The following is a 27298-nucleotide window of genomic DNA, read 5'->3' on the forward strand; positions in this document are numbered from 1 at the left end:
ACTGAAGCAAGGTGGTAGTTTTATATCACCTCGACACTGTGTGTGGCTCACGTAACAGTGTTCTCCCTCATTCTGTCTAGACATCTAGACCTTAGCATACTCACAGTGGTAATTCTGTCCCTATCAGTCCCTTTCACAAAACTTCAGCCACGTCAATTCTACTTCTAATAGACCCATAGAGTGTTCTATGGAGAAACTGATATTTTTTATCTACAGCATTCCTACATCTTGAAAAATCATAAGGCATTATCATAGTTAAGAATGATTTTGAAACTGGAGAAGTTAGTGGCTCATAGAAGAAGTTACTGTACTGTCACCTGTGCATGCCTTGACCGTATTTGTAAGGGTATTTTTTAATTGAGACGAAACCTTTCAGGCTTCTCTGGTGGCAATATTCTAAAGAAGCATGATTATAGCTCCCCTGCTTTTCCTTTTTAGCCATAAGTCTGTAGGATGTAGGAATAAATAACCGAGCAGTGTGCATTTATCTCTGTGGGCGTCTGGCAGTGTATTCTGCTCATTTACTCAAACTTCATCTGCTTTTTGCTTTCTTCTGTTTTGCTGTGCAAAGCCAAGGTGCTGAGATAGTTAATGCACTGGCACTCTTCCTCCTTCTCCTCTTGGATCTCCTCATGATTGGGCGTCAAGAGAGGCTGAAGTGCAGAGAGGTGGAGAGAAGACTTCAGACAATCATTGATAAGATAAATGGTGAGGTCATATTCATCTGTCTCTCATTTGCATTTATGTTTTCCTCCCATTGGATTTTTCTCAAAACTTGATCACGTACGTTACTAATTGAGCTTACTAGTCTTCCCCTGTGTTATGCAGAAACAGGCTGTGAGAATCGTGTCCTACTCATGCCTGTCCTGTAGAATAGTTATTTTGAGTTGTCATGTGGCCGTGTGCTTCCAATCTGTGTGTTATCAGGTAGGCGTCTGTTATGTCTGTGCTTTGGAGTAATTCGAATCTTCAGTATCTTACAAAAATATCTGCCTTGCAGCAGATGACGAGAGAAGAATATGTGGGGTTGTACCACAACATAGAACAGAAGGAAATAAATTACTGTGCATGAGCATCGTCTGAACGGGGGCTTTTGAACCTGAGAAGGCAGTTCATTTCAGTGCGGCAGTTTTAAGGACAGCCTTTAGCTTTTCCATTGTACAAGTATGTATTTAAGGTTATAATATAAAATGACTGTTTAGTTGTTAATACTGGGTGGAAACAGAGGGGAAAAGCCATCAAGGAGGGAGAGGGAGATGATAAGAGATCATGGGAAAGGACTGAGCTTAGCACTGGAGGACCTATGGCCACTACAGGATGTAAATCGATGTATGATTTTTCCCTACAGAATTGTTATCACTTAATTCTTTCACACTTTGTGCTTTCAGACACACTTGGCAAAGAGGTGAAATGGCCAGACTCCATGTACCCTGACCTTCACATGCCTTATGCCCCATCCTGGTCCCTTCATTGGGCCTACAGGGATGGTCATCTCGTCAACCTGCCTGTGAACCTGTTGGTAGAAGGAGACGTCATTGCTTTGAGGCCAGGCCAGGAGTCATTTGCTTCTCTGAGAGGGATTAAGGTAACTTGCTTATTTCCCTGGCCTGTAACAATATGTTTGCCAGGATTTTCTTGCTAATACTGTAATTCCCAGTGTACAGATTACTGGAGTGCTTGATTTCTTCCGACCTTGAAAATAGTTTGAAATTCCAGTTCAGTCAAGGACGGTGCTTCGTTAGACAGACTGCATCTTCTCGATGAAATCCCAAACCCAATGGACAGGAGACACTAATGTGATACCAATGTACCATATTTCCATCTCTTCCAGGTCAAGGGGGAATTGTAATGTGCTGCTAAATATAAGTGGAGTGAATCTATCCAGTAGGATGACATACAAACCTCCTACTTTATGCTGGTTTTTATGCGGAGAAATAAAGTTTGTCTTCTTTGACCTTCTCCTTACCTCTGATTTATTGTAAAAGATGATAATATAAAATACCTGGGATAGAAGTATATTAACAAATCAATTACAAGATCTATGCAAAGATTTTGCTGCTTGAAGAAGATTGGAAAAAGTTTAAAGCTTGAAATTTACCTTTGTTGGGTTTTATTGTTACTTTCATTCTAAATGCCAATTTTCATGAAATAACCAGATGTGCCTGAACACAAGCATTTCAGTTTAGCTAATGAATTTTTGAGAGCTGAGAGAAGGAACTGTGACAAACACATATTGTGTCACTTGCAGTTGGAGGGATCCTGCTGGACTAAACCTCCGGTCCCTTGCAGCAGGATTCCACTGAGGCCTCGACTGTGCAGCCTTTGGCCTCTCTGACTTTTCTCTAGGATGATGAGCACATAGTTCTGGAGCCAGGAGATCTGTTTCCACCTTTCTCACCTCCGCCTTCCCCAAGGGGAGAAGTGAAGAAGGGACCTCAGAACCCTCAGTTATATCGTCTCTTCCGTGTCTTGAAGACACCAATAATTGATAATGTCAGGTGGGTTCAATACAGCGCACAATGCCTGCACGGCTTGTCTATGTCATCCTTGTTGCTGCCTTGTGTCGTCTAAGAATGAGACTTAGCAGTCCAGGCCAGGAATTTTCAAATATGCTGTGCTGTGTCTTTTCTATTATCTGGGAATGCTATAAGTCTCTTACTGTCTGTCTTCAATTGTCCTTCTTAACTGGTAGATTAGGCCAGTATATAAAACCACATATATGCTAAGTATTACTGTTCAGCTTATTACTTTCCCACTAAATTCGAACAATGCAGGGAGGTCACAGATTTCATGCATTTGATGTAACCAGTGATATGACCTCTTTGGTCAACTGGAGATACAGATACCTGAGTGTCCTGTTGGAGTTTCAGTACACATTGGGGCGATAGAGCCTTCCTGTTGAGCATGCGAGGAGACCCTGGGGAGTTTGCTCAACAGCAAGTTTACCAGGGCAAGTGCAATGCTGTTATGATGAGGTCTACTAGGAGGCTTGTATCTGAGGAAGTGCAGGGTTAGGGTCTTAGTTGCTGAAATCTGAAGCTGTTTTTCATTTTTTAGGTGGTGTCTGGAAATGGCTTTGTCACGTCCTGTGACAGCCCTGGATAATGAGAGATTCACCGTACAGTCAGTGATGCTGAAATACGCTGTCCCCATTGTACTGGTAGGTCTCATTTAAAGCCTTGAATAGAGCCATGTTTTGTCAATAAAGGTGAGGAATTTGCAGACATCAACAGGAAATTGTGGCGAGGCCCTAAATCATGTAGCTGACTCTGTGTGTACCTTGGGTAGTTCAGAGAAGCAAAGATGCTGAGCCATCTAGCAGTGAGAGTGGAGGGAGGAACTGTAGCAGCAGACCAAGCATATCTTCCAGACTTTCCCAGGGCTGAGAATGTTACAAGGCACACTGAAAACTCCTTCCCTACAAGTACTAGTAGTTAGCTGACAGCATCATTTCTATTTGAATTGCAGGCTGGCTTCCTGATCACCAACGCTGTGCGCTTCATTTTCAAAGCTCCTGGAATTGCTTCTTGGCAGTACACTCTTCTTCAGCTACAGGTAAAGGAGAGCTTTGAGCTCCAGTACACCTCCTCCACAGAGCACCACTGAGGCTGGTTGCCTCCCTCAGCAGCTTGCTTCATCCTGTGACAGCATCCTGTGCACGCCTTTGTGCATGCTGGATCCAGGAGCTTCTCAGTGGAGCAGGACAAGCTCTCTACCCTGGCCGTTCCTCCTAGACTGCCCTTTATGTTGTTTGGTCTCTCTCTCTTGCCATGTATGTGTATATATATGTGTGTGTGTGCATCTATATCTATATGATATCCTTTGGCTTTAAACTTGTAAGAGTTTATGCCAAATTCAGCAGGAAAACCAGCTGCAAGTTAGCGTGATTTATTCATGGCCTCCTTCATTACAAACCTCTAAGGATATGTGCATTCTCCCTCCTGTGCCTCTCCCTGTGTCACACTGCTTCCAGTCCAAGCAGTCTCGTTCCTGCCATTGGCTTTTACCCATCCTCTGACTGTGGTGGAAAAGATGTCATGTAAAAGGTCTAACTTCTTCTTGTCTTTGTGCTTGCTGGTAATTACAATTTTTTTTCAGGTGAATGGTGTCCTACCCATCCTTCCATTGCTCTTTCCTGTCCTGTGGATTCTTGCTACAGCCTTTGGAGAAGCCAGAGTCTTGGCCCAGATGAGCAAGGCCTCATCCACCTCACTGGTAGGTAGCTCTCCACATCAAACCATTGCAGAGAAAAGGGCAGGAGATGAGAAGGGCTCTGTGAAGTGAGCACAATGAATCCAGCAGATGTGTTGACATAATTGTCAAAGCTTTGGGTCTTTGGTTGTCCCAACTATGCCGTCTCCCTGGAGCACAGTGTGACTTCTTGAACAGATGTTTTAATTTTTTCAACCTGTGTGATAGGAAGCTCCAGTGATTCCATAAACCTCTTGGAGGGCTGTACTTTCTATCAGCTAAATATAATCTGTCAGAGGGTTTAACATGGAGATAATGCCCTGTGGTGGCTATAACTAGGGAACATTCAGCCACTGAGAAGGAATGGGATACATGAGATCCTCTGTAACCCCCTCTTTTAATGTTTGGGCTGAACAGCCCTTTCCTGAGGCTCTGGAGCTTTGCTTGCAGGCATGGTCTTTGCAGCAGATCAGGGAGTAAGAGGTATTTCTGCTGGTTGTGCTAATTTGGGGAGTGGAGTTTGGTAGTCTGGTGGGTTTGTGATCCTGAACAGTATGTGCTGATGGGTGTCTCTTGCACTCTCCTGGTGACGGTGTTGGTGAGATGCACTGTGCTATGTTTGTCTTCTGTGCTGACTTCTGTTTCACCTGTACTTGGACAGAGTTTCTCTCTCCTTCTTGTCCTTTCTTGGCCTCTGTGGCCCTGGGTCTGTGTTTTCTATTCCCTATAGGTTGTACATGACTAAGCTGCCTGTGTCCTGGGAAGGAGGACACATGTTAGCTCCCTCAGTGGCATTTCCACTTTTACCATCTCCTTTCAGTGTTTTCTCCACTTTAGCTTTCCCACGCATTCTCAGCATCACTTGGTTTCTGTCTTTGGAACCTTCCTCTTTCCCTTCACACCTTGCTATTTGCTGGGAAAAGCCAGAGCTCTTTGGCTTCCCTGCTTCATCATTCTCAACATACTCATTTGCCCTGTCACTCATACTTGCACCTTCCTTGTGTTCTTTCCTGTCTTCTCTTTTTTCTTGTCCAGGCAACTCACTCTGTCCAGCCAGCTCTTTCTGTGACATCTCAAACATGATCCTCCATCCTTGCTGCTGCAGAACAGCTGTTGTGATGTGCCTTGGTCATTCTCCCCCTTTACTAGGGCAGTCTTGGCCTCTCTATTTCACTCCTTCCCTCTCTCTACTCTGTTCAAAATGTAGCAGGTAAGACCCTCTGCCTCTCCAATCGCTTGGCCTGTGTGACGCTCTTCTCCACCTTCTGCCCCCTCTCATCATGTTCAAGCTATTTGATTCCCAGTTTTTCAAGGCCATAGGTGACCCTTGTGATTGGTTAGTCCTGCAGGACACAAACCAGTCCCGCCCCAACTGAACCTTCCTTCCATTACTACAGTTGGACTACAGCAGCATTCCTTTTAGAAAGGAATTTGATGTTGGTTTGAAAACACTTGTACTGCCTTTGATAGGTTGTTTCAGTAATTTACCTCCACTGCTAAAAATGGGCGTTCTATGTTAGCGGGAATTTTTGTAGTATCTGATTTCCAGCCCTTGGAACATTTACATCTTTCGTCTCCTAGATTTAAGAGCATGTCAGTCAAATTTCTGGTCTGTTGTAGCTACTCACATTTCCTTTTACCATCTCTTTGGTTAAGTAAACAGTTTAAGCACCTTGAGTCACTATAAGCATATTTTCCAACCCTCTAATCTTTCTCTTGGCTTTCCTCTTAGCTTTCTCCAGTGCTTCAGGATCACTGTAGAATTATGAATCTCCAAAAACCACAAAATATTCCAGTAACAGTTGTGCTTGTGCTAAATTTCAGAATAATTTGGACTTTCTACTCTATGTTCCCTTGTTAGCGCAACAAAGGATCATATTAGGTCTTTAGCCACTGCTTTAAATGGCCAGGCTTTGTTCAGCTGATAATCTACGGTTATTGCTTTCTAAGATAGAGTCCTCATCCTGTAAGTCCAACTTTAATTTTTGCTCCTAGGTATGCAGCCTTACTTTTGTGCCTGTTGGTATGCATGTTTTTCCTTATTTACCAAGCAGTCCATATTGTTCTGTAACAGTGGTCTGTTCTCTTTATTGCTAGACCCTGCCCCAAACTTTGTATAGTTTACAGTCTCTATCAGTAATGTTTTTTTAGTTTTCTTTGAGGCTATTAACAAAATACCCAGAATTTGTCCCTGCTTGAGCTAGTAACACATCCTGTTGCAAAGAACTTACCAGTTTCTGTTCCATTTGGAGATAGTCTATTTCTAATATATGTAACATGGGCCTTATTTTCTCCGGTATTACTCTAGTTTTTGTTATAAAAACCAGTAAAGCATTTTGTATCAAGTCAAAATACCAAGTGGTCTATGTCAAAAGCATTACTTCTATCAGTTAAATTTGTAATTTTGTCAAAAAAGATATCGCAATAGTGTGATGAGATTTATTACTTACATAGTTGTGGTGTTTGGTGCTGGTTCTATTATTCCGCTTCTTTTCTTGTAATTGAGTCTCATGTTAGCTGCTCTGTTATTCTGTCTGAAATCAAAGCCTGCCTGGGGTCCTGTGGTAGCTTGGTTTGTTCTCCGTACCCTTTTTAGGCATTGGCACCACATGAGCTTTCTTCCATTGCACTGGGACTTAATCCATGCTTCGAGCCTTGTGCAAAATCAGCAGTAACAGTCAGAAAGGTGTCCAGACCTGCGAATTTAAACATATTTACTTTCAGTCGCTAGTGTTAGAATGGAAGATATTTCATAGTTATCATATGGTATGATTATGTCACTGAATAAGGAGTAGCAATATTTATTTATCACATCTATCTTGCCTGCAATATCATTTGCAATTTCACTGTCTCCAACAAGCAGTGAACTGGTTTTAATTACCTACTAGTATACCTTTTCTTATTTTTATGTTAATTTTTACTTCTATTTTCACTTGCACTCGAAACTGGACTATTTTATTTTTACTATTGTTGCTTTTTAAAATTTTAATAAAATATTGCTAAGCAGTTCCTAATTTTCCTTCATAGTTCTTAGTTTAAATTATTTCTGGCAAATTTGTTTTGGCATTTTTCAGCTTTGTTAAACTGATCCTTTTTAAAGTGCCAGATAGATGCATTATTATTTGGGGTGTCCTTTTATTTACATAAAAATGTAATTGCCATATTCACTTATGCTTATGAATAGACTTAAATTTAAACTTGTTTTTTCAAAATTACATCTACTGTGGAATTCCTTTGCGCTGGATGCGCAAATCTTGAGGCAGTAAATTTCTCGGTGTAATTCCAAGACCCCCATGTTGGCGCCCTGCTCTAATTTCTTTTCATTTCCTATCCACATCCCATTCATATCTCCTCATTTCTCTGTGTCCATTGTGTTCCGGGCACCTGCTTTTACAACCTTCTCTTCCACCCTTCTTTTAATTGACCCATATAGCTTAAAAACAGATCAGTCAATCCTGGCCCTTTCTGTCTAAAAATAACCCCCCAGAAAGAGCCTTCGCTGGGTCTAATTGCTATTATTTTCTTTGTAGACATCTAGGTAATGACTGTGTGTTCTTCTGTGATGAACAGCACCAAGCACTTTGACTGTGCTTCACAAGAAGATAAAGACATAGTCCATTAAAGACTTAATTGCTTTGCTGAATTATTGGTCTGCCTTAGCGTAGCAATTCCCACAGAGCAGGGCTCCTGCTTTCTTCTCTCTGAAGGCACCGTATTTAGGGAAGGATGTTCCTCATGACACATTTCTGAGCACGATTATAGTAACTGGTCTCTTCTCTTGCTGCAGCTTGCTAAGTTTTCAGAGGACACTCTCAGCAGCTACACAGAGATGGTATCTTCTCAGGTACTATTATTATGAATTGTTTTCTTCCGTCTTCACTGCAGAACTTCATTATATCCGTTCCCTTCCTCTCTGATCTCCTGCTTGTTCCTAGACCCTTTGTACTTGTGTCAGTTGTCCATTGTCACTCGTTTGCTGCTTTAATTTGCTATGCATGCAGGTTGCATGTCTTTCCCCTGCACCTTCCCGTGTAAATGCTGCTCTGCTGACCAGAGAGTGAGGTGACCTTGATACCGAGTCTGGTTGTGCGTTTCAGAATATTGCAAATGGTTTGAAATCAACTTTGTTTGTCCTGAAGAAAGTATCTCTTTCAAGTCCTCCTGTTCCAGGCGTAAAATAAACTTTTTATGGTGTGTGTCAGAAAGAAAGGAAGTATTTTGCTTGTACCAGAAAAACCTCCTTCTTCAAACCAAAACTAAAGAACAGAGGGGATGGCAGTCAGCACCAAGACCAAATGTGAAGACAGGACCGTGGGATGTTCAGGCTTTTTAAAAGCCTGTTTCATAGGCTCCTTAACAAGCTTAAGCACATTACTAGTGCTTCCAAAGCTGGGGCAAATAAACATTCAGAAGACCTTTTTCTGGGGGAGGAACTGCGTCTGCCCACTCTATAAATTGCATCATCTGGATTAAACAGGAGGGTAGAGGAAAGACACTTTTCTGTCTAATCTGGCATTAAGATTCCCCTTTCCTTAAGGAGACAGAAGGACCCCAGAGTGATTAAAAATCCCTAGATATTATAAGAATCAATTCATATCTCCTTGGTCTCAGCCACACAGAAGAATGGATGCACACACACACACATGCGCTTCCTTTGCTGAATATTTTGTTGTCTTTCTGTGGCAGTTCATCATTTAACTGAGATAAGTTTTCAGGTGTTAAATAGGAGTGATTTGAGCTGACCTTCCTCGTTGAAAAGATCTGCTTCTTTCCTTTTGTACCTACGTAGATGACCTGAAAGGTCCCTTCCAACCTAGGCGATTCTATGTAACATTTTGAGAAACTGGTTTAAATAAGAGCTTTTTTTCTTCCTGGTGACAGCTCAGGATTGTTTTGCATTTGAGCTTATGGCTGTACTAACCCTTAGGATCTAAGGAACTTGATCTAAGGAGCTTTGGGGGAAGTGCTGTGCAGTGACAGCATTCCAGAACAACAGCTAAAAAGCAGGAAAATAACACTGTAATGCAAACCTGGTTTTGCTGGCTTTGGGAGCGCACAGAGAAAAACATACAGCTCTGGTGCTTGGATTGATTGCTGCCATCCAGACTCCCTCTGAAACATTTTTGTGTGGAAGGTGAGGGGTGCCTACTTGACATTTTAATTTTGCAAAATATCCCCTTCTTTCAGTTTATTACCATGTTGATTACAATTCATTTGTAATGGTGGAGTAGTCAGGGCACCTTGGCTTTATTTCCAACATTGTCACTGCCTTGGTGAGTAACTGTGGGCAAGTCGCCTCACCGCGGTGACTTCATTTACCTGATCCGCAGCATGGTGATTGTAAGCTTAAGGCCTCAAACTCTGTAATCCAAGGGGATGAGAGTTACTTCAGGAAAAAATACTGAGAGGTAACAACTGATTCACCCCAAATGAAAAATCACTTCGGAATTCCTTCCTGTGTTTTTGGATAAACAAAGGTAGTTTCAGTGAATTCTCAATTCAACAATCAGACTGTCTGTTAGCATCCTCTGGAAGGGGGAAGAAATGCCTTTCCCTTGAGAACATCAGCACTGTATCAGTTAACAGGTTCCCACGGAGACCGATGTTTATCTTACAGTGTATCACTGTGTTGAACGTGAAAGCAGGTAATGTCATACGCCCTTTTTTCCTTCTCTTCCCTCATCTTTCACTGAATGAGTCTTTAATTGGCTGATGTCCTCTGCTTCCCTCGGCAGGAAATGATACGCTGTATCTGGAGCCACTTCCTCTGTGTTCTAAAAGGCAAATCCCCAACTCTGAGCTTCACTTCCAGCTTGCTGCATAGTCTGGGATCTGTCACCGTGAGTATTGCTGGGTTGTCAGAAGGAGGAGCCCTACGTGGATGCTTCATTTGCATTGTTCATGTTGTCCTTCCCTGAGTATAAGACTGTTAGCAATCAGTTCACTGTGCTGGAATTAGAAAAGCCTTCAGGCAACTGTCTTTGTAGAATAGTTCATAACTGCCTTGTCTTGTCCAAGCAGCACATTTACAGGCTAAAACAATGGTTAGAGATACTCTGTGGCATCTAACAGGATGTCTGTATTTTCCAGCTCTGGTTCTGGTCCCATAACTGTTCAAGAACCAGCTGGTTCGGGTTCTGATAAGGTACTAGCTGGTGAAATAGGTTGAGTAGTTGCTTCCTTCCCGCGCTCTTCATGCCTAGTTTTGCAATATCTTGAGATAAAACTGGTGTTAAACAACCCATCAATCCTGCTAGAGCAAGGAATTCTTGGAGGGTTATTAGGTGTAGTTTTTTGAGACAGAGGGTTGGCAAAAGAGCGACTTGTCTGTCCTCCCATGTGTTTATTAAACTTGCGATATTTACAACTATGCATGAACACTGAGACGTTTTCACTGAGATTTTGCTTTCTTTGGGGTGTTGTGGGATGTTCTAGGTGCTCTGCTGTGTAGACAAGCAGGGGATTCTTTCCTGGCCAAACCCCAGCCCAGAGACTGTTCTGTTCTTCAGTGGGAAGGTGGAACCACCTCATGATAGCCATGAGGATCTGACTGATGAGCTCTCTACACGGTCCTTCTGCCATCCTGAGATGGAAGATGAGGTGAGTGATATGTAATCCATAATGTAGTATGTTGGCTCTAGTCATAGTTTAACTGACACACACAACGTGGTATTATAGAGGAGGCCCTTTGCTTGTAGAGAAGTCCTGTGCCATAATTCTTCACTTAAAAGATAAAGAAGCAGCGAGGATGAGATCCTCTTCTACAGGGGTCCTAAAGCAGCAGGTGAATCAGTAGTGGTTCATGTTCAACCACTGAATCACCACTGTTTATTTTCTTGGTCTCTTGCAGCCCCATGAAAGAGATGCTTTGCTCTCTGGTCCGCTGGCAGACACAATCCACATGACCAATGAGCAAGAGAGGAGCAACTGGTCTAGTGACCCTACAAAGGCTCCCGATGCCCATGCCCACCGAAAGCCAAACAGCAGAAGCAAGCATCCATCCGGGTCCAACGTGAGTTTTAGCAAGGACACCGAGGGTGGAGAGGAGGAACATACTCAGGTAAGACATACTGAAGGGGCACAGTAGTCGTCTTTTGTGGACCTGTAAGACAGACTTAAACCCCTTGAGACTCCCCTTTGGGGAATTTAATTGAGAATTCCCTGCGGGACTCTAGGCTCAAGCTGTATTCATTGTAACCAACTAGAATTTTCCTCTCTGTTGGACCAGCTTGTTGGTGACAGTGAGGTGTTGGCTTGTGAGGCTGAAGACTTTGTATGTGACTACCACCTTGAGATGCTTAGTCTGTCCCAAGACCAACAGAACCCCTCCTGCATCCAGTTTGATGACTCCAACTGGCATATGCACTTGAATTCCCTCAAGCCTCTGGGCCTGAATGTGCTGCTCAATCTCTGCAATGCCAGTGTGACAGAACGTCTGTGCCGCTTCTCTGACCACCTCTGCAACATCGCCCTCCAAGAAACTCACAATGCCGTGCTGCCTGTCCACGTGCCCTGGGGCCTCTGTGAGCTTGCCAGGCTAATAGGTAAGGAGAAATTAGGTGAGCAGACACGGAGAAATCAGAGCTGTCAATAGACATTTAATCCTTAGAGAGCACAAGAAAAATTTTTCCCCAGTCCTAGTTGCTGGGAAGGTGAAATTACAGAGCTGACTCTGTTGTTGTTCGATTGCCAAAAGAGTCTATTAAAGAGATTGCTTTTGGCAAGTTCTGACATTGTAGACACTATCAAAGGAACAAATGTCATCAAGGATATTTCCAGCCAGCCCTGGCTAGGCTTGATATTATTCTCAAGTCTGCCGATCTCATCAGGAGACAAAGAATACCTGCTAATAGACAGATAGCTGCACTGTCTTTACAGTAATGCTTTACCAGAGGTTGGGGATAAATGATGTGAGGTACCTCAGCTTGTCTTATAGATAGGAAGACCAAGGCGTAGGGGAGACAAGGTTAGATGTAACACTAGGATTAAAATGTGGAAGCTCTTGAACTCACTTCTGGGACTGTCCTTCAATGTCACAGTTCCTCTCTTCAATGAACCAGAAGCACAGAAGCTGTAATAACTAATAACATCTAGTCCTTCTGAATGTTTTTCATCATAGATCTTGAGCCATCTTGGTGTAGGTTCACAGTGAGCACAGCTCACCTATCTATTGCTAGGGAGATGTCAGAATGAGCGCAGGCAGAGCGGGTAGCACAGAAGTAGGAGAGAAGACCTTTCTTTTGCTTTGGTTAGAGCCTAATTTTTCTCCTCCTTGTGCTCACATTTCAGGTTTCACACCAGGTGCTAAAGATCTTTTCAAGCAGGAGAACTATTTGGCCTTGTACCGCTTGCCAAGTGATGAGATGGTTAAGGAAACAATCCTGGGGAAGCTTTCGTCAATCACCAAGAGGAGACCACCCCTGAGCCACATGATTAACCTTTTTGTGAAGGATACCACTACCAGTAAGGCTGCACCTTTCTTTGAGCATCCTCTTGGTATGGGAGGATCTTTTCTTCAGAGAGCCTAGAAAATGTCAGACTGGAATAGTTTGCAGTCCCTGTGGGGGCCTTGCTCTGCCTATGGCTAGTACAGATATGCTCAACAAACCTTAGTGATCAGTGCTATGGCATACCGAGGGAGGGAATTCTTCCCAACTCTGGCTCACTCCAGGATCATAAATAATTTTTTAAAATTATCTTAGATAGCACATCTATTTAGTAAACCTGTTTTCTGGGACCAAATGACAGTGTGGAGCAAGGTGGGAGTTTTGTTGGGTTTTGAATAGGCTTCATTACGGTAGTGAAACGGTTGAATATTACTCGGGGTTTTAGCTAGTGATGCTCATCCTTCTGATAACCCAAATCATAAATCATTATCTTCGTGAGTTGTCTAGTGTATTATATCGCATACTCTATTTCTATATTGCATGCAAACTCATGGTGACCATGCATACAACACCTGAAGCCATGCTGACTTCTCCATTTCTACTCCTTCCTATTCTCATAGGAATGGGCTAGGATAGAAAGGACGTACAGCTGGGCAGCGTGAGGTCTTAAAGCACCTCAGCAAGATTTAACAGCTTGCCCATGAGAGCTCTTAGTCTCTTTATAATACCTTAAATTGACTGAACTTGGCTGTCTGGAGTTGACATATGTTCATTATTGAGTCTGAAATATGATTATTATGCTGGCCAGAGATTTACTGGGTAAATTGTCTTCTCTTGCCCAATTTTTCTTAAATTTTTATCTTAATCTGGGGAGGAGCTTTTTCATTTGTCCTGATTGCTGCTGTCTTGCCTTTGTGAGCAAGAATTTTTCTGATGCTGAGATTCTTAATGTTGCCGCATTTCAACTCCTTATCCTCATTTTTAAACGGTTTAGTTTAGAGGCTGGAGCTCAGACGAATACGTGTGTGACCTGGATTATGCTGTCTAGAGTAAATTCTGAGAGGAATTTTGCCAGCAGGGTTAGTTAACCATTGGAACACCTCATGTGATAGTCTTGTCCCTTGAATCTTTATAAAATGTGTAAAACTAGAAATAATGGATTATACAGATAATATTGGGTGAAATAAAATGGCTCTGTTTATGCAGAAGAGTCAGACCAGATGATGGTAACTAACCTCTCTTGATACATTATTTGTGAATAAATCATTGAATCCACCCACTCCCATGATGTGCTGAAGTCAAAAGGAGATACATAAATAAATTCCACAGCTGTAACAGAAATAGGAGGTAACTTATCTGTACGTTCCCTTGCTTTTCCATTGAAATATGTGTCTCGCCATCTGGCAGTGTTCATCCCAAATCCATAGTAACCATATGGAAATGAGGGGCTCACCAGGGTCTTCAGTGGAGTGAAATGGCTTGATACCATCTCTGTCTTCCTTTGCTGTGCCTGCACTCTTCGGTTCCTTTTGCTCTGACTGCCTCAGCTGTAGCAGCTCGGTTCTTCCTAACGAGTCCCAGCAGTCATGAATGGCTAGTTATACTCCCTGTCCTATTCATTAAGTTTTCTCCCTTGTGCCAGAGAAATCCTGGCCTTCAAGTTCATGATTTAGGAAGGGAAGAGGGTGAGCTCACTTTACTGGCAATGACAGCTGAATGAACCCCTTCCAGTTTCTAGTGCGAGCTGTCACTGTCGTTACCCCGTAGAGGGATTGTTGTGTGGGATGCTGATGATACTGAATGGGAAATGGATTGCAGTTGCTGCCAGGCATGAATGTAGGTACGTGCGTGCATCTGGACATCTGCAAGATCTTGCTCTGTGTCCAGGGCATAGGTTTTGCATGAATCAATAAACAACTCCTGTTCCCTCTTTCCTAGCAGGGACTGTCTGACCATAGTAGCAAGGTGGGAAGGATTAGGTGTTTATACAATAAAATTAACCAGAGCTCTGCACAAGCGCTCCTTTGTGTTCCTGAAACAGGCTCCGTCTTTCACACACAGCTCCTATTGGTCTTGGAGGTTTGTTATGCTGATAAACTTGGCGTGTGATGACTATTTATAGCACAAAGCAGAGAGCTGCTATGTTTTGGAAAATCCTCCAGTGTTCCTGAAGGTCCCTGCCTGGTTTGTGCGAGTGAATATTCTTGGCTCTTGATTTCACCAGCTAGTGTGAGCATTTGCAGTCAGCAAGAATGCCTGCAAAAAGCCTTTGGGCTCATTTTTCTTGGCAGTGATGTTTTTTTCATTAGATCAGCTTTGAAGCTGTTGGGGGCAAAGTCACGGAGCAGCTGGAGGAGGGAACCTAGACAGAGAAGTCTACGTGCGTGCAATGTTAATGTATCCGTGCAAATGAAAGGGCGCAGGAAGTGTGGAGGGGGAGGCAGCCCCGCATCCTTTAACTTATGTCCAGTGCCTGGGACCTGCATCAGCCAAGTGACATCACACACCTTTGGAAAACACTTTTTAACACCCCTGTCTACAAGAACGAACAAAAGATTTTAAGTCTGTGTTAAGGAGAAAAGAAGTGTGTGTAGGGGAACAGGACAAGCCGTGGTGTCCATTGATTTTCAATTCTTCCCTGATCACAACATGAGTTTTTAGAGTCTGTTATGTTGAACTTTTGACCCATCCTGATTTAACGCGTTTTCAGGAGTCTTTGTGAAACAGGCAGCTATCTAATGGGTCACGCTTAAATTATCTTCTGCTACTTGAATGAAAGGTATTGAAGAATAGCTCTTACCCTGTAGATCCACGCCTGGCCTAAAACTGAACGCGCTTTCCAGCGTAGGCAGACTTTGATCCCCATCGGCTCATCACCGGTGCTTGTACTCTCATAAGAAGAGGCACACAGGAATATCTTTTCTTCTGCTCTGTTGGATACAGGAGCACCTTTTGTAGGAGCAGGATTGTAACACAGGGTAAGGTGGGAATAGGAACTGACGGCGTGGCTCACATTTTATCACAGCCTTGTTTGAACTCACAATTAGACAAATCGCAGCGGAATACATATCATCCGGTCTTGAATAATTTTTTGATGGAGTCTGAATACTTTCAACAAAGGAAAGGTAATATCTGGAGTGCATCAAGGCAGTTTGCAGGAACACTTGCTTGTAACAAATTAAGGGAGCAGTTGGTATGACATCCCTTTCCTGGGAGCCTGTATGTGTGATGCTGACTCGTTGTTCTCCTGCACTTCAGGCACTGAGCAGATGTTTTCTCATGGGACAGCTGACATCATCCTCGAGGCCTGCACAGACTTTTGGGACGGTACCGATATCTACCCGCTCTCTGGCTCTGACAGGTGGGCAGCTTTGTCATTCAGTGCATTCAGAAGCTGCAGATAAATTGCAGAGGGAACCTGGTCACTCGTTAAAATTCCCTTTACTGATGCTTGTTAAGCTAGTTAATAGAAGCTTCAGGTAGATGATTAACATGAGCTGTCTCTGCTTATAATGAATTGTTATAATTATAGCAATGTAACAGATTAGATAGCAACAAGCAATCTGTTGGACTGCAAGACTAAGCCACTTCTGACTGTAGCTATTAACATATTAGCCTCTTATAAGTGGGTTCTGACTGTACTGCGTAGTAGGACTGTGAATTATAATGAGGTCATATGCTGGCGGCAGAGAATTTTTTTGTTGTTCAAGACAAATGCCTTGTCTTACATGAAATGCAAAGTGATCAATTCTACCAGCTGTTGACAGCTTCGAACCAGTCCACCATAATGCATCACACTCTTTTAGTCCTGCTGCAATATCTGACAGCATCTGTTGCATTTTCATCTATCGGCTAAATTTCTGTTCCTGCTAGAAGAGCAGACCAGTAATGTTTAATTTCATCGAATAGCAGTGCATTATTCTTCTAAATCTTCTTATCCTCAGGTGCAAGAAGACGCTCACTGGTTCTTTTTGGAATATTTATCATCTTAGAAGCCTATGAAAAATCCCATGTATAGTCTAATTTTTTACCTCTGTGAGTTCAACATAGGGAAGGAGCTATTTACACTATTCCAGTGACTGAATATTGACTAAATGGAGACTTCCTATACAGCTCCTGGGACCCAAACTCTGAAAGGGAATAGGAGAAAAGTCTGTTACTGTCATTATCTCAGCCATAGACACTATTGTCAGAATTGTCACTTCCTTCCTCAGTGTTTATCTCCCTACAGATAAATCCTCTCTGATGAATTAAGCTGCTGCTGTCATGCAGTGAACTTCCTTGGAGTCATCTGGCAGCCATATTATATTAACAAGTGTATTCAAAGAGTACTGTGTTCATACTCATCAGTCTGATGAACAAACAGAAACGTTCACGACTGCCCCTGTTGGAGTATGTTTTTGCTGCCCTGTAGTGCCTGCAGCTTAGAGAATGCAGAAACAGTAAGGAAAGGCTTTTTCAGAGACTCTGACCGCTCCTCATGGAATTCTTTTTTCTAAATACCCAACTGGTGATTTTTACATTGAACTTCAGTGTATGTTGTCAGTAATGAGGACCATTTCTGCTAACTTTGCCTGTTTTTTGTCTTTTCCGCATAGGAAGAAGGTGTTAGATTTCTACCAGCGAGCCTGCCTCTCAGGGTACTGTTCTGCCTTTGCATACAAGCCAATGCATTGTGCCTTGTCCTCCCAGCTCAATGGCAAGTGCATAGAACTGGTGCAGGTCCCTGGGCAGAGTGCTATCTTCACATGCTGTGATCTCCCTGGGACGACCCCCATCAAACAGAGCAGTCGGAGGAATAGCTGGAGCTCAGATGGTACGTGTCTTCTGTGCTGTCTATAATAAGGTCTGCTACTGAGTCAAGTGCTTGCTTTCTGATCAGTCTAGAGCTGTAAGAACGTTATTATTCAGAGTAGCAGATGGAAATTGAGAACTAAGGGTTTCTGAAGTAGATGCATTTCCAGAGGAAGTAATGGTGTAGCAGCTGGTAGGTATGTTTCTAGTTAAGTTATCGAAGCTTGCAGAGAAATTCTTCTACTTGTGGGAAGTCTGTTTCTTAAAGCAGGGAACTGAGAGTTGAGACTTCTGGGTATTTTGATACTTGGTTTGCTGTTTGTCTAATTATATGGAAATCACAGAGGTGTGGTGGCATGCGACTGTTCTCCCTTGATGGATTTTGTTGCTGTGCTGAAGTAACTGATTCCCACTAGGTGAATTGTACATCTCCAGAACAGCAATGGAAACTGAGAAATAAGCACATACCATTGCATAACTCCAGGAGGCTCTTCTGGAAAACCAGTCTTAATCTCTTCCTGCCTTGGTCTCCCATTCTGTAAAACATGAATAATAGGGTTTCCAACAGCTGGGAGGCAGTTGTGACTGAGTTCAAAACACTTTTCAGTCCCACCTGTGGCAAGCTTTGCAACAGTGCGAAGTGTTTTATTATTTTGTTCCTCATGCTGCATCCAGCTCCCATTCACCACAGGCTGATCTGGTGATGGTGAAGGAACCCTGTCAAAGAGCCTTTCCAGGCTCTTTGGAAGTGTCTGCAATGTCACTGGAGGAAACACGATCCAGTTCCTTTGCATCAGCCCCTCGTACTCTGACGCCACTCCGCCTCAGCTAGCCTTGCCATGTTGTTTAAGCACAGTATGATGTGTTTAAAATGCACATGTGAACATTATGTGGCATACATCCTTTACCTTCCTGACCCAGTTCCTTGTGACTGATCCCCATCTTCTGTTTTGTTTTTTTCCTTTCCACGCTTGCTGTTTCACGCTTGTATTCTTGATCGCATATGCGGGGATGTCCTGAAACCGCTTCTGTGATTGGGTATGCTGGGACAAATGGATGTGTCTTCGCCTTTCCTCCTGTATGTGTGTGTGTATGTATCTGCATGTTTCTGTGTATCTGGGTGCTGTGTCCTTGGGTGTTATCTTGGTGGCCTCTCCCACCATGTGTATTTTGTCTGATGCACATGTGGCCCTTCGTGTCTAAATGCGATTGCGTGTTGTTTGCATGCCTGAAGAAGGGATTGGGGAAGTGATGGAGAAGGAAGACTGTATCCAGGCTCTGAGCGGACAGATCTTCATGGGAATGGTCTCATCTCAGTATCAGGCCCGTCTTGACATTGTCCGCCTCATTGATGGATTGGTCAATGCCTGCATTCGTTTTGTCTACTTCTCCCTGGAAGATGAGCTCAAAAGCAAGGTAAGCTGTCTTTGCTGAGCCCCCTGAACTTGCATGTCCCCTGGTTGTCTGACCGGAGAGTTTAGCTCCAGTGCAATCTAAGGTTAATCTGATTCAGCTAGCTAATGGGTCCAGAAGGTACCTACACTCCAGTAAGGCATTGGTCTGCCATACTCTGGCCTGGACAATCTACACTAAAATCTTTTGTCTGCTCACCTACAGGTGTTTGCTGAGAAGATGGGTCTTGAGACTGGATGGAATTGCCACATATCTTTAACGCCTAATGGTGATGTGCCTGGCTCAGAGATCCCTCCCTCTAGCCCCAGCCATGCTGGCTCTCTGCATGATGACCTACATCAGGGTGAGAGAACTGCACCTAAGCCACTTTGAATGCCATGTGTTTCCTGGATGGTTCTTTTAAACCCATTCTTAGGTTCCTGTGTCCTCAGCAGACACCTGATCCTTCAGAGTTTGAGCACAAAACTGGATGGGCCTGAGGTGTGTGCGTGTGAGCGCCTTACATTTATAGCCTTTCTACCCAGTCAGTACTGCAATTGGTGGAAACAAACATCCTTCCATGCGCCAGCTGCCATGGTTTTACAACTGCTCATTAGTGTTTTTGGTTCTTGCTGGGACCCTGCTTAAGCCACTGAGGGTCTCTTGCCTGTGCATTACTCTTTTTTCCTTCTTCAGGTGGGATTTCTTTACTCTCTTCTTCCCCTTGAAGAAGAGAGCGAGCAGAACAGATAAACTATCTTGTCTCAAAAGAGCAGGGAACTAGGCTCACGTATTTACCTCTGAGCAGATTAGTCATCTAAAAATACTGCATTTTAGATGACTGAGTGGGATCTAAGTGTTGCTAACCTAGAAAATCAGGCCTCACATTTCCTGGCTTCTGCAGCGCCACATGAATATGCCGTGTGGGTGGCACACGGGTGGCAGAGGCAGGTTTGTGCTTATTGTTTATGCTGCTTCTCTTTGCTCCAGTTTCTCGAGATGATGTAGAGGGGCTTCTGCTGATGGAAGAGGAAGGGCATTCGGATCTCATCAGCTTTCAGCCAACAGACAGCGATATCCCCAGCTTCCTGGAGGACTGTAACAGGGTGAGGCTCCTTTTCCCTACACACCTTGTGCTGTTGTCATGGTCAGCTGTGTCACCTCATTACTCCCAGAGGTGGAATTCCTCTTTGAAGCAGGTTGACTGACTGGTTTGCATTGGGACTCCCGATTTCCCCCATCCTCTTCCCACACAGTATTTAGAGCCTGGGAAGTTTGGGATTCTCTCAGTTCACTAGTGCTGAATGGGTCTTTTCTTTGGAATTTAGGAATGGGGGTGACCACAAATGGGGTAGCCTTCAGAGCCGCATTTCAGTCCATCTGGGTCCTGTTCCCATGTGCTGGGCAGGGCATGGGAACATCCCCACATTCCATGAAGACAGAACAAACGTTGTCTCTCCTCCAGCTGTGAGCCATGGCTGGTGCTGCCCAGTAGTCAGAATGCAGGACAAGCTTTTCCTGCTTCATAAAGAGCTCTGATATGCTCAGCGGGGGTTACAGGAATATCAGAGATAGATGCAGATTTAAAAAAAAAAAAAAACTATTAGGCCTTATTTTAGAAAGAAAGTACCCTTCCCACGTTGCATGTTGATGTGGCTGCAATTGAAATAGATCAGTTGCTGGGAGACAGCACAAAGTCTCTGACTAGATTCTCCACACAGGTAAAAAGTCCTTAGAAATCACTGAGCACAGGTTTATCACACTGATCTTACAGACCCTGAGAGTAAGCACAGACAGGTTGGTGTGTCAACGTAGAACTTAAGCAGAAGACTTTTTACAGTGGCTTGGGAAAGCCAGCTTCTCTCTGCAGGGACATCAGTTTGTATCTGATCTTAAAGTTGCATAATTCTGGGAATCATAATTCTCAGTGCAGCAGTTCCCTCTGAAATGCCTCTCCCTCCCTGCTTAGTCTCTTTTTTCTCTTTTTCAGGCCAAACTCCCACGGGGGATCCACCAGGTGAGACCTCACCTGCAGAACATAGACAATGTGCCTTTGCTGGTGCCCCTCTTCACAGACTGCACCCCGGAGAGTAAGTGGCACAGAGCCTGGGTCTGTCCTACTGCTGCCCGTCAATACCTTTCCCATCCATTTGCTCTGGCTCATCTGGGTGTGGACAGGAGTGAAGGGAAGAGGATACAGTACAGAAATCTAGAAGTGCACTTTGATATTAATGACCCCCTGTTGCTCTCTGTGGGAAGCCAGGTGTTAACTTTATTTTAATGCAGCTGTTCCCTAGCTACAGAATTGGGCTAAGAACCACTCCTTTCAATTTGCATTTGTAAGAGACACAAAAGCAAACATCCAAAATGCTACTGCCTTTTATTAAATAAGCATTATCAGTGTGCTAGGAGACTTTGATCTCTGCTCGCAGCCCTCGCTGCCTTATATAACTCAGAAATCACTTCCCAGAAGTATGTTCCTCTGGCAGTTGCTGTTAACACCTTCTGCTGCTTTGCAGAGTTTTTGATTGCAGAGACTAGAAAGGACAAAATTTCTTTATCTCTCTGAGGGATAATATTTTATCTAAGAAAGGGGCTGAGTGCTTAGCTGGCTAATACCCGTCCACTCCACAGTGAAAGTGCTAAGCATCATTATGGTTTGGCATTTAGGTACCTCTGGGCGTGGTTTACAGAGTGCCAGTGAGACCCAGTTACAGCCCAGTCTACCTACGTGGTCAGCGCCCAGTAGATTTCCCTGCTTTTGGGCAGAAGTGGCAGTTCCCCACTTCATCTAACCCCTCGCTGTGATGCAGATCTGGGTGCACCAGTCATTTAGATAAGTTGTTTACACAGGAATCTGTGGAGGGTGGGTTTGTTTGGTTGTTTTTTTTTCCTGGAGCATTCTAGAAAATTCATATACACACAGAGCACTATGCACAGAGCTACAGCAGAAAAATCAGATCAAACAGCAGCTTTGATTCAGAGGCCCTGGGAGGGTGTTAATAAAAAGATTGATGAAGGCTAGAGGTAGTGGTGGGAGGGCAGGAACAAGGACTGGCTCTGACTATGGCTAAGTGTGGCACTGCTTTTGGAGTGGTTTGTTATATTCCCTTTGTTCCTTTAGACTTGGAACAGTACTGATGTGCTGCTGAGCAAAATTTAAAGTTATGTATTTATTCTCAGTTTGAATTATTTAGGCTTACTTAATTTCTGCTGTTTTCTAACAAGACCATGTGATGCTGAAGCCATCTGTATCATATACCCAGGCTGTACCTACAGCTCTGGTCTGAAAGAGTTGTGCTAGAGATGCAAATCTCTGGGTCGCAGTTCTGTGAATCACAGCTCAGTTCCTGCAGGAGGCAGGTGTACGGGGCACTTGGACTGCAATTAATTAGCTATCTAATTGGTGTACTTTGACTTTGGGTCTCACTATACATGACCAATTAATATCAGGTGGGGTAATTTTAAAAGATCTGACTGCTTGTTTTCCAGACTGTAAAGGGTGTGAAACACTGCATCTTTGTGTGCATAATGAGATAACACAACGTGTTTCTCCTTCTGTCCTCTGGCAGCCATGTGTGAGATGATCAAAATCATGCAGGAGTACGGGGAGGTGACTTGCTGTCTGGGAAGCTCTGCCAACCTGCGGAACAGCTGCCTCTTCCTGCAAAGCGATATCAGGTGGGGCAGGATCCAGACTCCTCCAGCTGCCTTTGCCTTGAGCTTAGCAAGTGCCCAGCCATGGGTCACACCAGACCTGTGGATTGTGCAGGCGGATGCTCACAATTGCTCTGCCCATTATTAGCTGCATTTGTCTCCGTAAGGGTGATTTAGGTGGTATTGGATGGGATGACTACCTAGATCCCTTGACACACAGAGATACTTCCATCTTTGAAAGGAAGATGTTACTCTTGCATGCTTAACTGTTGTGCACCAACTGGCATTACAGATGCTTCTCATTGGGTGAAAGAGTGGAGATGCCCTTCCAGATCAGCCAATTTGTTGACCTTGAGCCACAAACCCAAATATGTTCATTATTTCTCTGGGAATAACTGAAAGTCTAGGGAGATTGATGCTAAATTCATGTTGCAGCTCAGGATTTATCTATCAGCGAGGCAGATAGAGGTCTCATGGCACAACAAAGCACAACTTTAGAAGCTGGACTGCAGTGAAACGTAGTTTCTCCTCTGGGATGAAGACTTTTCACTAATGCTCTTGTGTTGTCCTTGCAGTATAGCACTGGACCCTCTCTACCCATCTCGCTGCTCCTGGGAGACTTTTGGCTATGCCACCAGCACCACCATGACTCATGCCTCTGATGAGCTCACCCCACTGCAGCTCTCAGGGCAACTCAACAGCCTGCCCTGCTCCATGTCCTTCCGCCAAGAAGAGAGTACCAGCATCATCAGGCTTATAGAGCAGGTACAAGCCAGGCATATCCCCTCTGCAGTACTCACCCCTCTGTCTGCAGCTCACAAAGAGCAAAGCCAGGAGCTCACATGAGCACTCTTGTTGAGTTGCCTGCAGTAAGCTGCCAGCATTAGCTTTTCTCGTGTCTCCTGTCATTTTTTCAGGAAGCACAACAGAGATACTCTTCCTGCCTGTCCCTACCGGTCCAAGGTGTAGGGAATGGTTTGGGAATGGTGCCTCGTGGCAACAGAACACGAATGTTGTTCAATTGGATAAAGTATAAACTTGCAGAGATTCCTAGCCAGATGACAGTGCGGTGCTAGGGAGGAGTATTACCCCAGAGCAGCCAGGAGGTTTAAACAGACTTACCCTGAGCTGAATTCTGCCTTTCCTTCACAACCTCTACATCTAGGCAGGAGACCTTCCCCTTTTGCTTACAATGTGTCCGCATCCTCTCCCCTCCCACTTCCCCTGCAAGCCACATGTTCTGCCCCTGCCTGCCAATAATTGCTCTTGGCTGATAACTGCTTCCATCACAGCAAGGGCTCTGAGGGCTTGTGCTTCCTTCCAGGCCAGGCATGCAACATATGGGATCCGCAAGTGTTTCCTCTTCCTGCTGCAATGCCAGCTGACCTTGGTTGTCATTCAGGTGAGTCCTGGTCTGGCTAGGGACAGCATCCAGCGCGGGGGACAGAAGTGCTAGCACAGATGTGGGTGGCTGCAGTGGGGAAGCCTTGCAAGAGAGCAAGACTTTCCTAACACTAGAACAAGACTGTCCTAGCACTGCTTATGCTCTGCACTCTCTGTTGTTCCTGTCCAGTTCCTCTCCTGCCTGGTGCAGCTGCCCCCCATCCTCAGTACCACAGACATCGTGTGGCTCTCCTGTTTCTGCTACCCACTGCTCAGGTGAGTCTACCAGGCAGGGTGGAATCTCCTGCCTTCCACACACAGGATGCACAGACCAGTCCCCCAGCCTCACTGTGTCCATGTTAAAAGAAAGCTGACATCACCCACAGCATGCTAAGGCGGCTGCAATTATTATTGCAAGCACCTGCTTTGACAAGGTGCTTGGAAACACAGGTAGGAGCATGGGTGAGTTTTTCCCCCATCAGACATTTGAAGGTCACCTCTCTTCCTGTCTGCACCTGCCACAAATTACACCTTTTACAGCACATGCTAAGGCAGTGGCCAGATAAGTGCCAACGCTCCGAGCAGTCCAAGGAGGTTGTTTGTGTTCGAGTGTTAGACACATACAAAAGAGCAATAGTTCTGGTGCCTGAACTTGTTACTGAGAGACTCACTTACCTTTCTGCAGCATCTCGCTCCTGGGCAAGCCTCCCCACAGCTCCATCATGACCATGGCAACAGGAAAAAACTTGACTTCCATTCCTAAGAAGGTAGGTGGCCCATCAGATTAAAATTGTTCACACATTTTTCTCTTTTACTTTGTCCAAGTGTTGATGCATAGCTGAGGCCCTGGGTCTTCCCAGCTCCCTTGGTGAATTGATCCATGGCATGAGCTGTGCTATCCAAAAGCCTGGCATGAACAGGAAGGGAGTCCCTTCGTGCCAGCATACCCACAGGGCAGATCCACAGTGCAACATCTGTACTACAGCTTGTCTTTTGCAGCCACCAATTCCCTGATGGTTCATGTCGGGGAGGTTGGGCCGGTGACATGCCCATGTCATCCTCCTGCCTCTCCCTTATTCACAGACTCAGCACTACTTCCTGTTCTGCTTCCTGCTGAAATTCAGCCTGACCATCTGCTCCTGCCTCATCTGCTTCGGGTTCACACTGCATGAGTCCTGCAAAGAGGTGAACGCTACCAGCCGCAATCTCACAGCCTGCTCCTCCATCATGCTGCACAGGTGAGGAACTGAGCCTGGCACACCCCCCCTCACCCCACAGGGCCTATTGCTCTTGCACCTCCCAGATAGAACCAGTTCTCCTCTAACAAGCTTCAGAGTCTTGCATGGTCCAGCTATAAGGGCTATACAGAGAGCTGGGTGCCCTCCCTATAGCCTTGACAATTGCATCTTTGCTCACTGTTGCCTCCTGATACTAGGACAGCCTGACTCCAAGCTCACACTTAGTTCTTTCAGCTATCAGAGGAAGACTTGGCCTTGGTGGGAACAGGTCAGACAGTAAGTCTCCACTATTGACTACTTTCCTGTGTCCTCTCATTTACTAGCAATGCTAATGATGCTCCTGACTGGTTTGGGACCCTTTCCAATGCTCTTCTTGTAGCCCAGAAACTCACAGCTGGCCTGATTGTTTTACACACAGGTAAGTCCCTGTTCCCAGACTCCTATTCCCCACTCTGGGGGAAAACTTGCATCCTTTTTTTCTTTCTTTGCCCCTTATGACAGAGCACAAACTCCCTGGTAGAAGCAGACACTGCAGTGGCCTCTCAGCACAGGCATAAAGTCCCTTTTCTTACAAAACATTGCCCTAACAGATTAAAGACATTGCCTTCAGAGCCGATTCTGGTTCCTACCAGCCTGCTGAAGTGCTCATTCCTTCCCAGTCTTGCCAGAAGAGCAGCATCCCTCTTTACCTTGTTTCAAATCAGCTAGCAGCATCCTGCAGCTCTCCAAAAATATTCCCTGCTTCAAAAGTCTCCTTATATGTCTTCTGCCTGTTTGTGAAGCACCCCATTTCCTTCCCCCAAACAGCACTGGTGCAGTTGTGACTACCTTGGAGCTGGAAGCCTTTTTAAGCCCTCTGGAGGGGCAGGGAGCCAGCCCCTGGCTGACCCTCATCACCTGCACATGGTTGCCTGGTAGAGTAGGTCCAGCTGCTCTCTGACAACCTTAAAGGGTCTCTGCTCCCTTTCCACCGTGTGGTGCTGTGCCTTGGTGCCAGGCAGAGCGTGGCACCAAGTTGAGATGTGCAGGGCGTCCAGGCAATAGAAGCACTTCCTGATTTGAAAGGCAGCCCTGCTTTGGAGAGAGGTAGCGTGTGTTACTGTTTTGTGTCCTTCAGACCACTGAGGCTAGGCAGGGATGCTCTGCCCAGCAGGTGGGAAATGCTATTCTGAAGAGCCCAGGCAAAAGGTGTGCAAATGTTCTGCCCTGTGCAGACAGCTCTGGGTCTCTCGCTAAATATCCTTCTCTGGGCTGGAGCTTTCCACTGGTGCAGGCCTGCAGTGACCCAGAGACAAGGGCACTCCCCCCCAAGCTCCCTAGTTCCGGTCCTTTGCCTGATCTGCTTTAGCATGCCAGGGCTGCAAACCAGCCTTGGCACCCCCAGAGTGAGTAACCCTGTGCAGTGCTGCTACCGCACTCTCCCCCTGCCCTGCATATTTGCAGACTTGGAATTGCTGTGGGGAGTCCGGTCTGAAAGGACTTTGAAGGAAAAGTTGGTCTCAGGGACATAAACCCCAAGCCCCTTTGGAGTAATAGCTGTTGGTGTATATTGTAAAGTGTTGTGTCTGTGTGTGATGCTAAATGACCTCCTCTACTGTCTGTCCCCATAGTGTTCATATCCATCACCCATGTCCATCGCACCAAGCCGTTGTGGAAGAAGAGCCCCCTCTCCAACCGGTGGTGGACGCTCACTGTGGCCGTTGTGTGAGTATCCCCAGGCCCTGATGAGGCACTTCAAAGTGCTGGAGGAAGGAGGGCTCTAGACCTGCTCCAGCACCAGTTTGCTGGTGCTGAGGAAAAGGGTAGTACAGGGCAATTTTTCTCCACTGCTGAATTGGTGAAGGGTCTCTCTTTTGTGAATTGAGGAGAGTTAGATCTGGGCCTGAGCCTTGATCTGCAGATCCTGGGAAGCTTGTGAGCTCTGCTGAGATTTTCTGTGTCTGTTTGTGATCTTAGATTGCTGGGGCAAGTGGCACAGACTGTGCTGGACCTGAAACTCTGGGAAAACCTCAGTTCTTCATTGACCTTTAACCACGTTTCCATCTCTCCGGTCTCATGGCTCCTGGGTTTTCTTTCCTTGGTCCTTGTGGTTATCATCAATGAGATTGTCAAGCTGCATGAAATCAGGTATGGGGGTGGAAGAGAAGATGGGGAGAAAGGGCTGAAGCTTCACTCCAGCCTGGCCTTGAGCTGCAGAAAAATGATGCACAGGGAACAGGGTGGGGAATAAAGAGGAAAAGATGATTCCATTGTGTA

The 27298-nt window shown here is 45.0% G+C and overlaps 1 protein-coding gene across 4 annotated transcripts in view; it reads left to right on the forward strand.

Annotated features, from left to right (window-relative positions):
* The window catches only part of TMEM94 (transmembrane protein 94), a 51585-nt gene that overhangs the window by 20851 nt on the left and 3436 nt on the right, over window positions 1-27298 (forward strand). For 2 of the 4 annotated variants that reach the window (XM_063352543.1, XM_063352541.1), the window contains 27 exons: window positions 572-708; window positions 1389-1585; window positions 2347-2498; window positions 3058-3160; window positions 3469-3555; window positions 4099-4215; window positions 7979-8035; window positions 9927-10031; window positions 10627-10791; window positions 11042-11251; window positions 11420-11735; window positions 12481-12654; window positions 15837-15939; window positions 17177-17394; window positions 18607-18788; window positions 18990-19128; window positions 19755-19870; window positions 20755-20854; window positions 22337-22445; window positions 22997-23186; window positions 23746-23823; window positions 23995-24080; window positions 24490-24571; window positions 24888-25042; window positions 25366-25460; window positions 26653-26746; window positions 26999-27169. In XM_063352543.1, coding sequence (XP_063208613.1) covers window positions 572-708; window positions 1389-1585; window positions 2347-2498; window positions 3058-3160; window positions 3469-3555; window positions 4099-4215; window positions 7979-8035; window positions 9927-10031; window positions 10627-10791; window positions 11042-11251; window positions 11420-11735; window positions 12481-12654; window positions 15837-15939; window positions 17177-17394; window positions 18607-18788; window positions 18990-19128; window positions 19755-19870; window positions 20755-20854; window positions 22337-22445; window positions 22997-23186; window positions 23746-23823; window positions 23995-24080; window positions 24490-24571; window positions 24888-25042; window positions 25366-25460; window positions 26653-26746; window positions 26999-27169 — 3738 coding nt within the window. The remainder of the gene's footprint in view (window positions 1-571; window positions 709-1388; window positions 1586-2346; window positions 2499-3057; window positions 3161-3468; window positions 3556-4098; window positions 4216-7978; window positions 8036-9926; window positions 10032-10626; window positions 10792-11041; window positions 11252-11419; window positions 11736-12480; window positions 12655-15836; window positions 15940-17176; window positions 17395-18606; window positions 18789-18989; window positions 19129-19754; window positions 19871-20754; window positions 20855-22336; window positions 22446-22996; window positions 23187-23745; window positions 23824-23994; window positions 24081-24489; window positions 24572-24887; window positions 25043-25365; window positions 25461-26652; window positions 26747-26998; window positions 27170-27298) is intronic. The other 2 variants (XM_063352542.1, XM_063352544.1) reach the window with 2 other exon arrangements.

Source organism: Chroicocephalus ridibundus, chromosome 14 (assembly GCF_963924245.1).
Source record: "Chroicocephalus ridibundus chromosome 14, bChrRid1.1, whole genome shotgun sequence".
Taxonomy (NCBI): domain Eukaryota; kingdom Metazoa; phylum Chordata; class Aves; order Charadriiformes; family Laridae; genus Chroicocephalus; species Chroicocephalus ridibundus.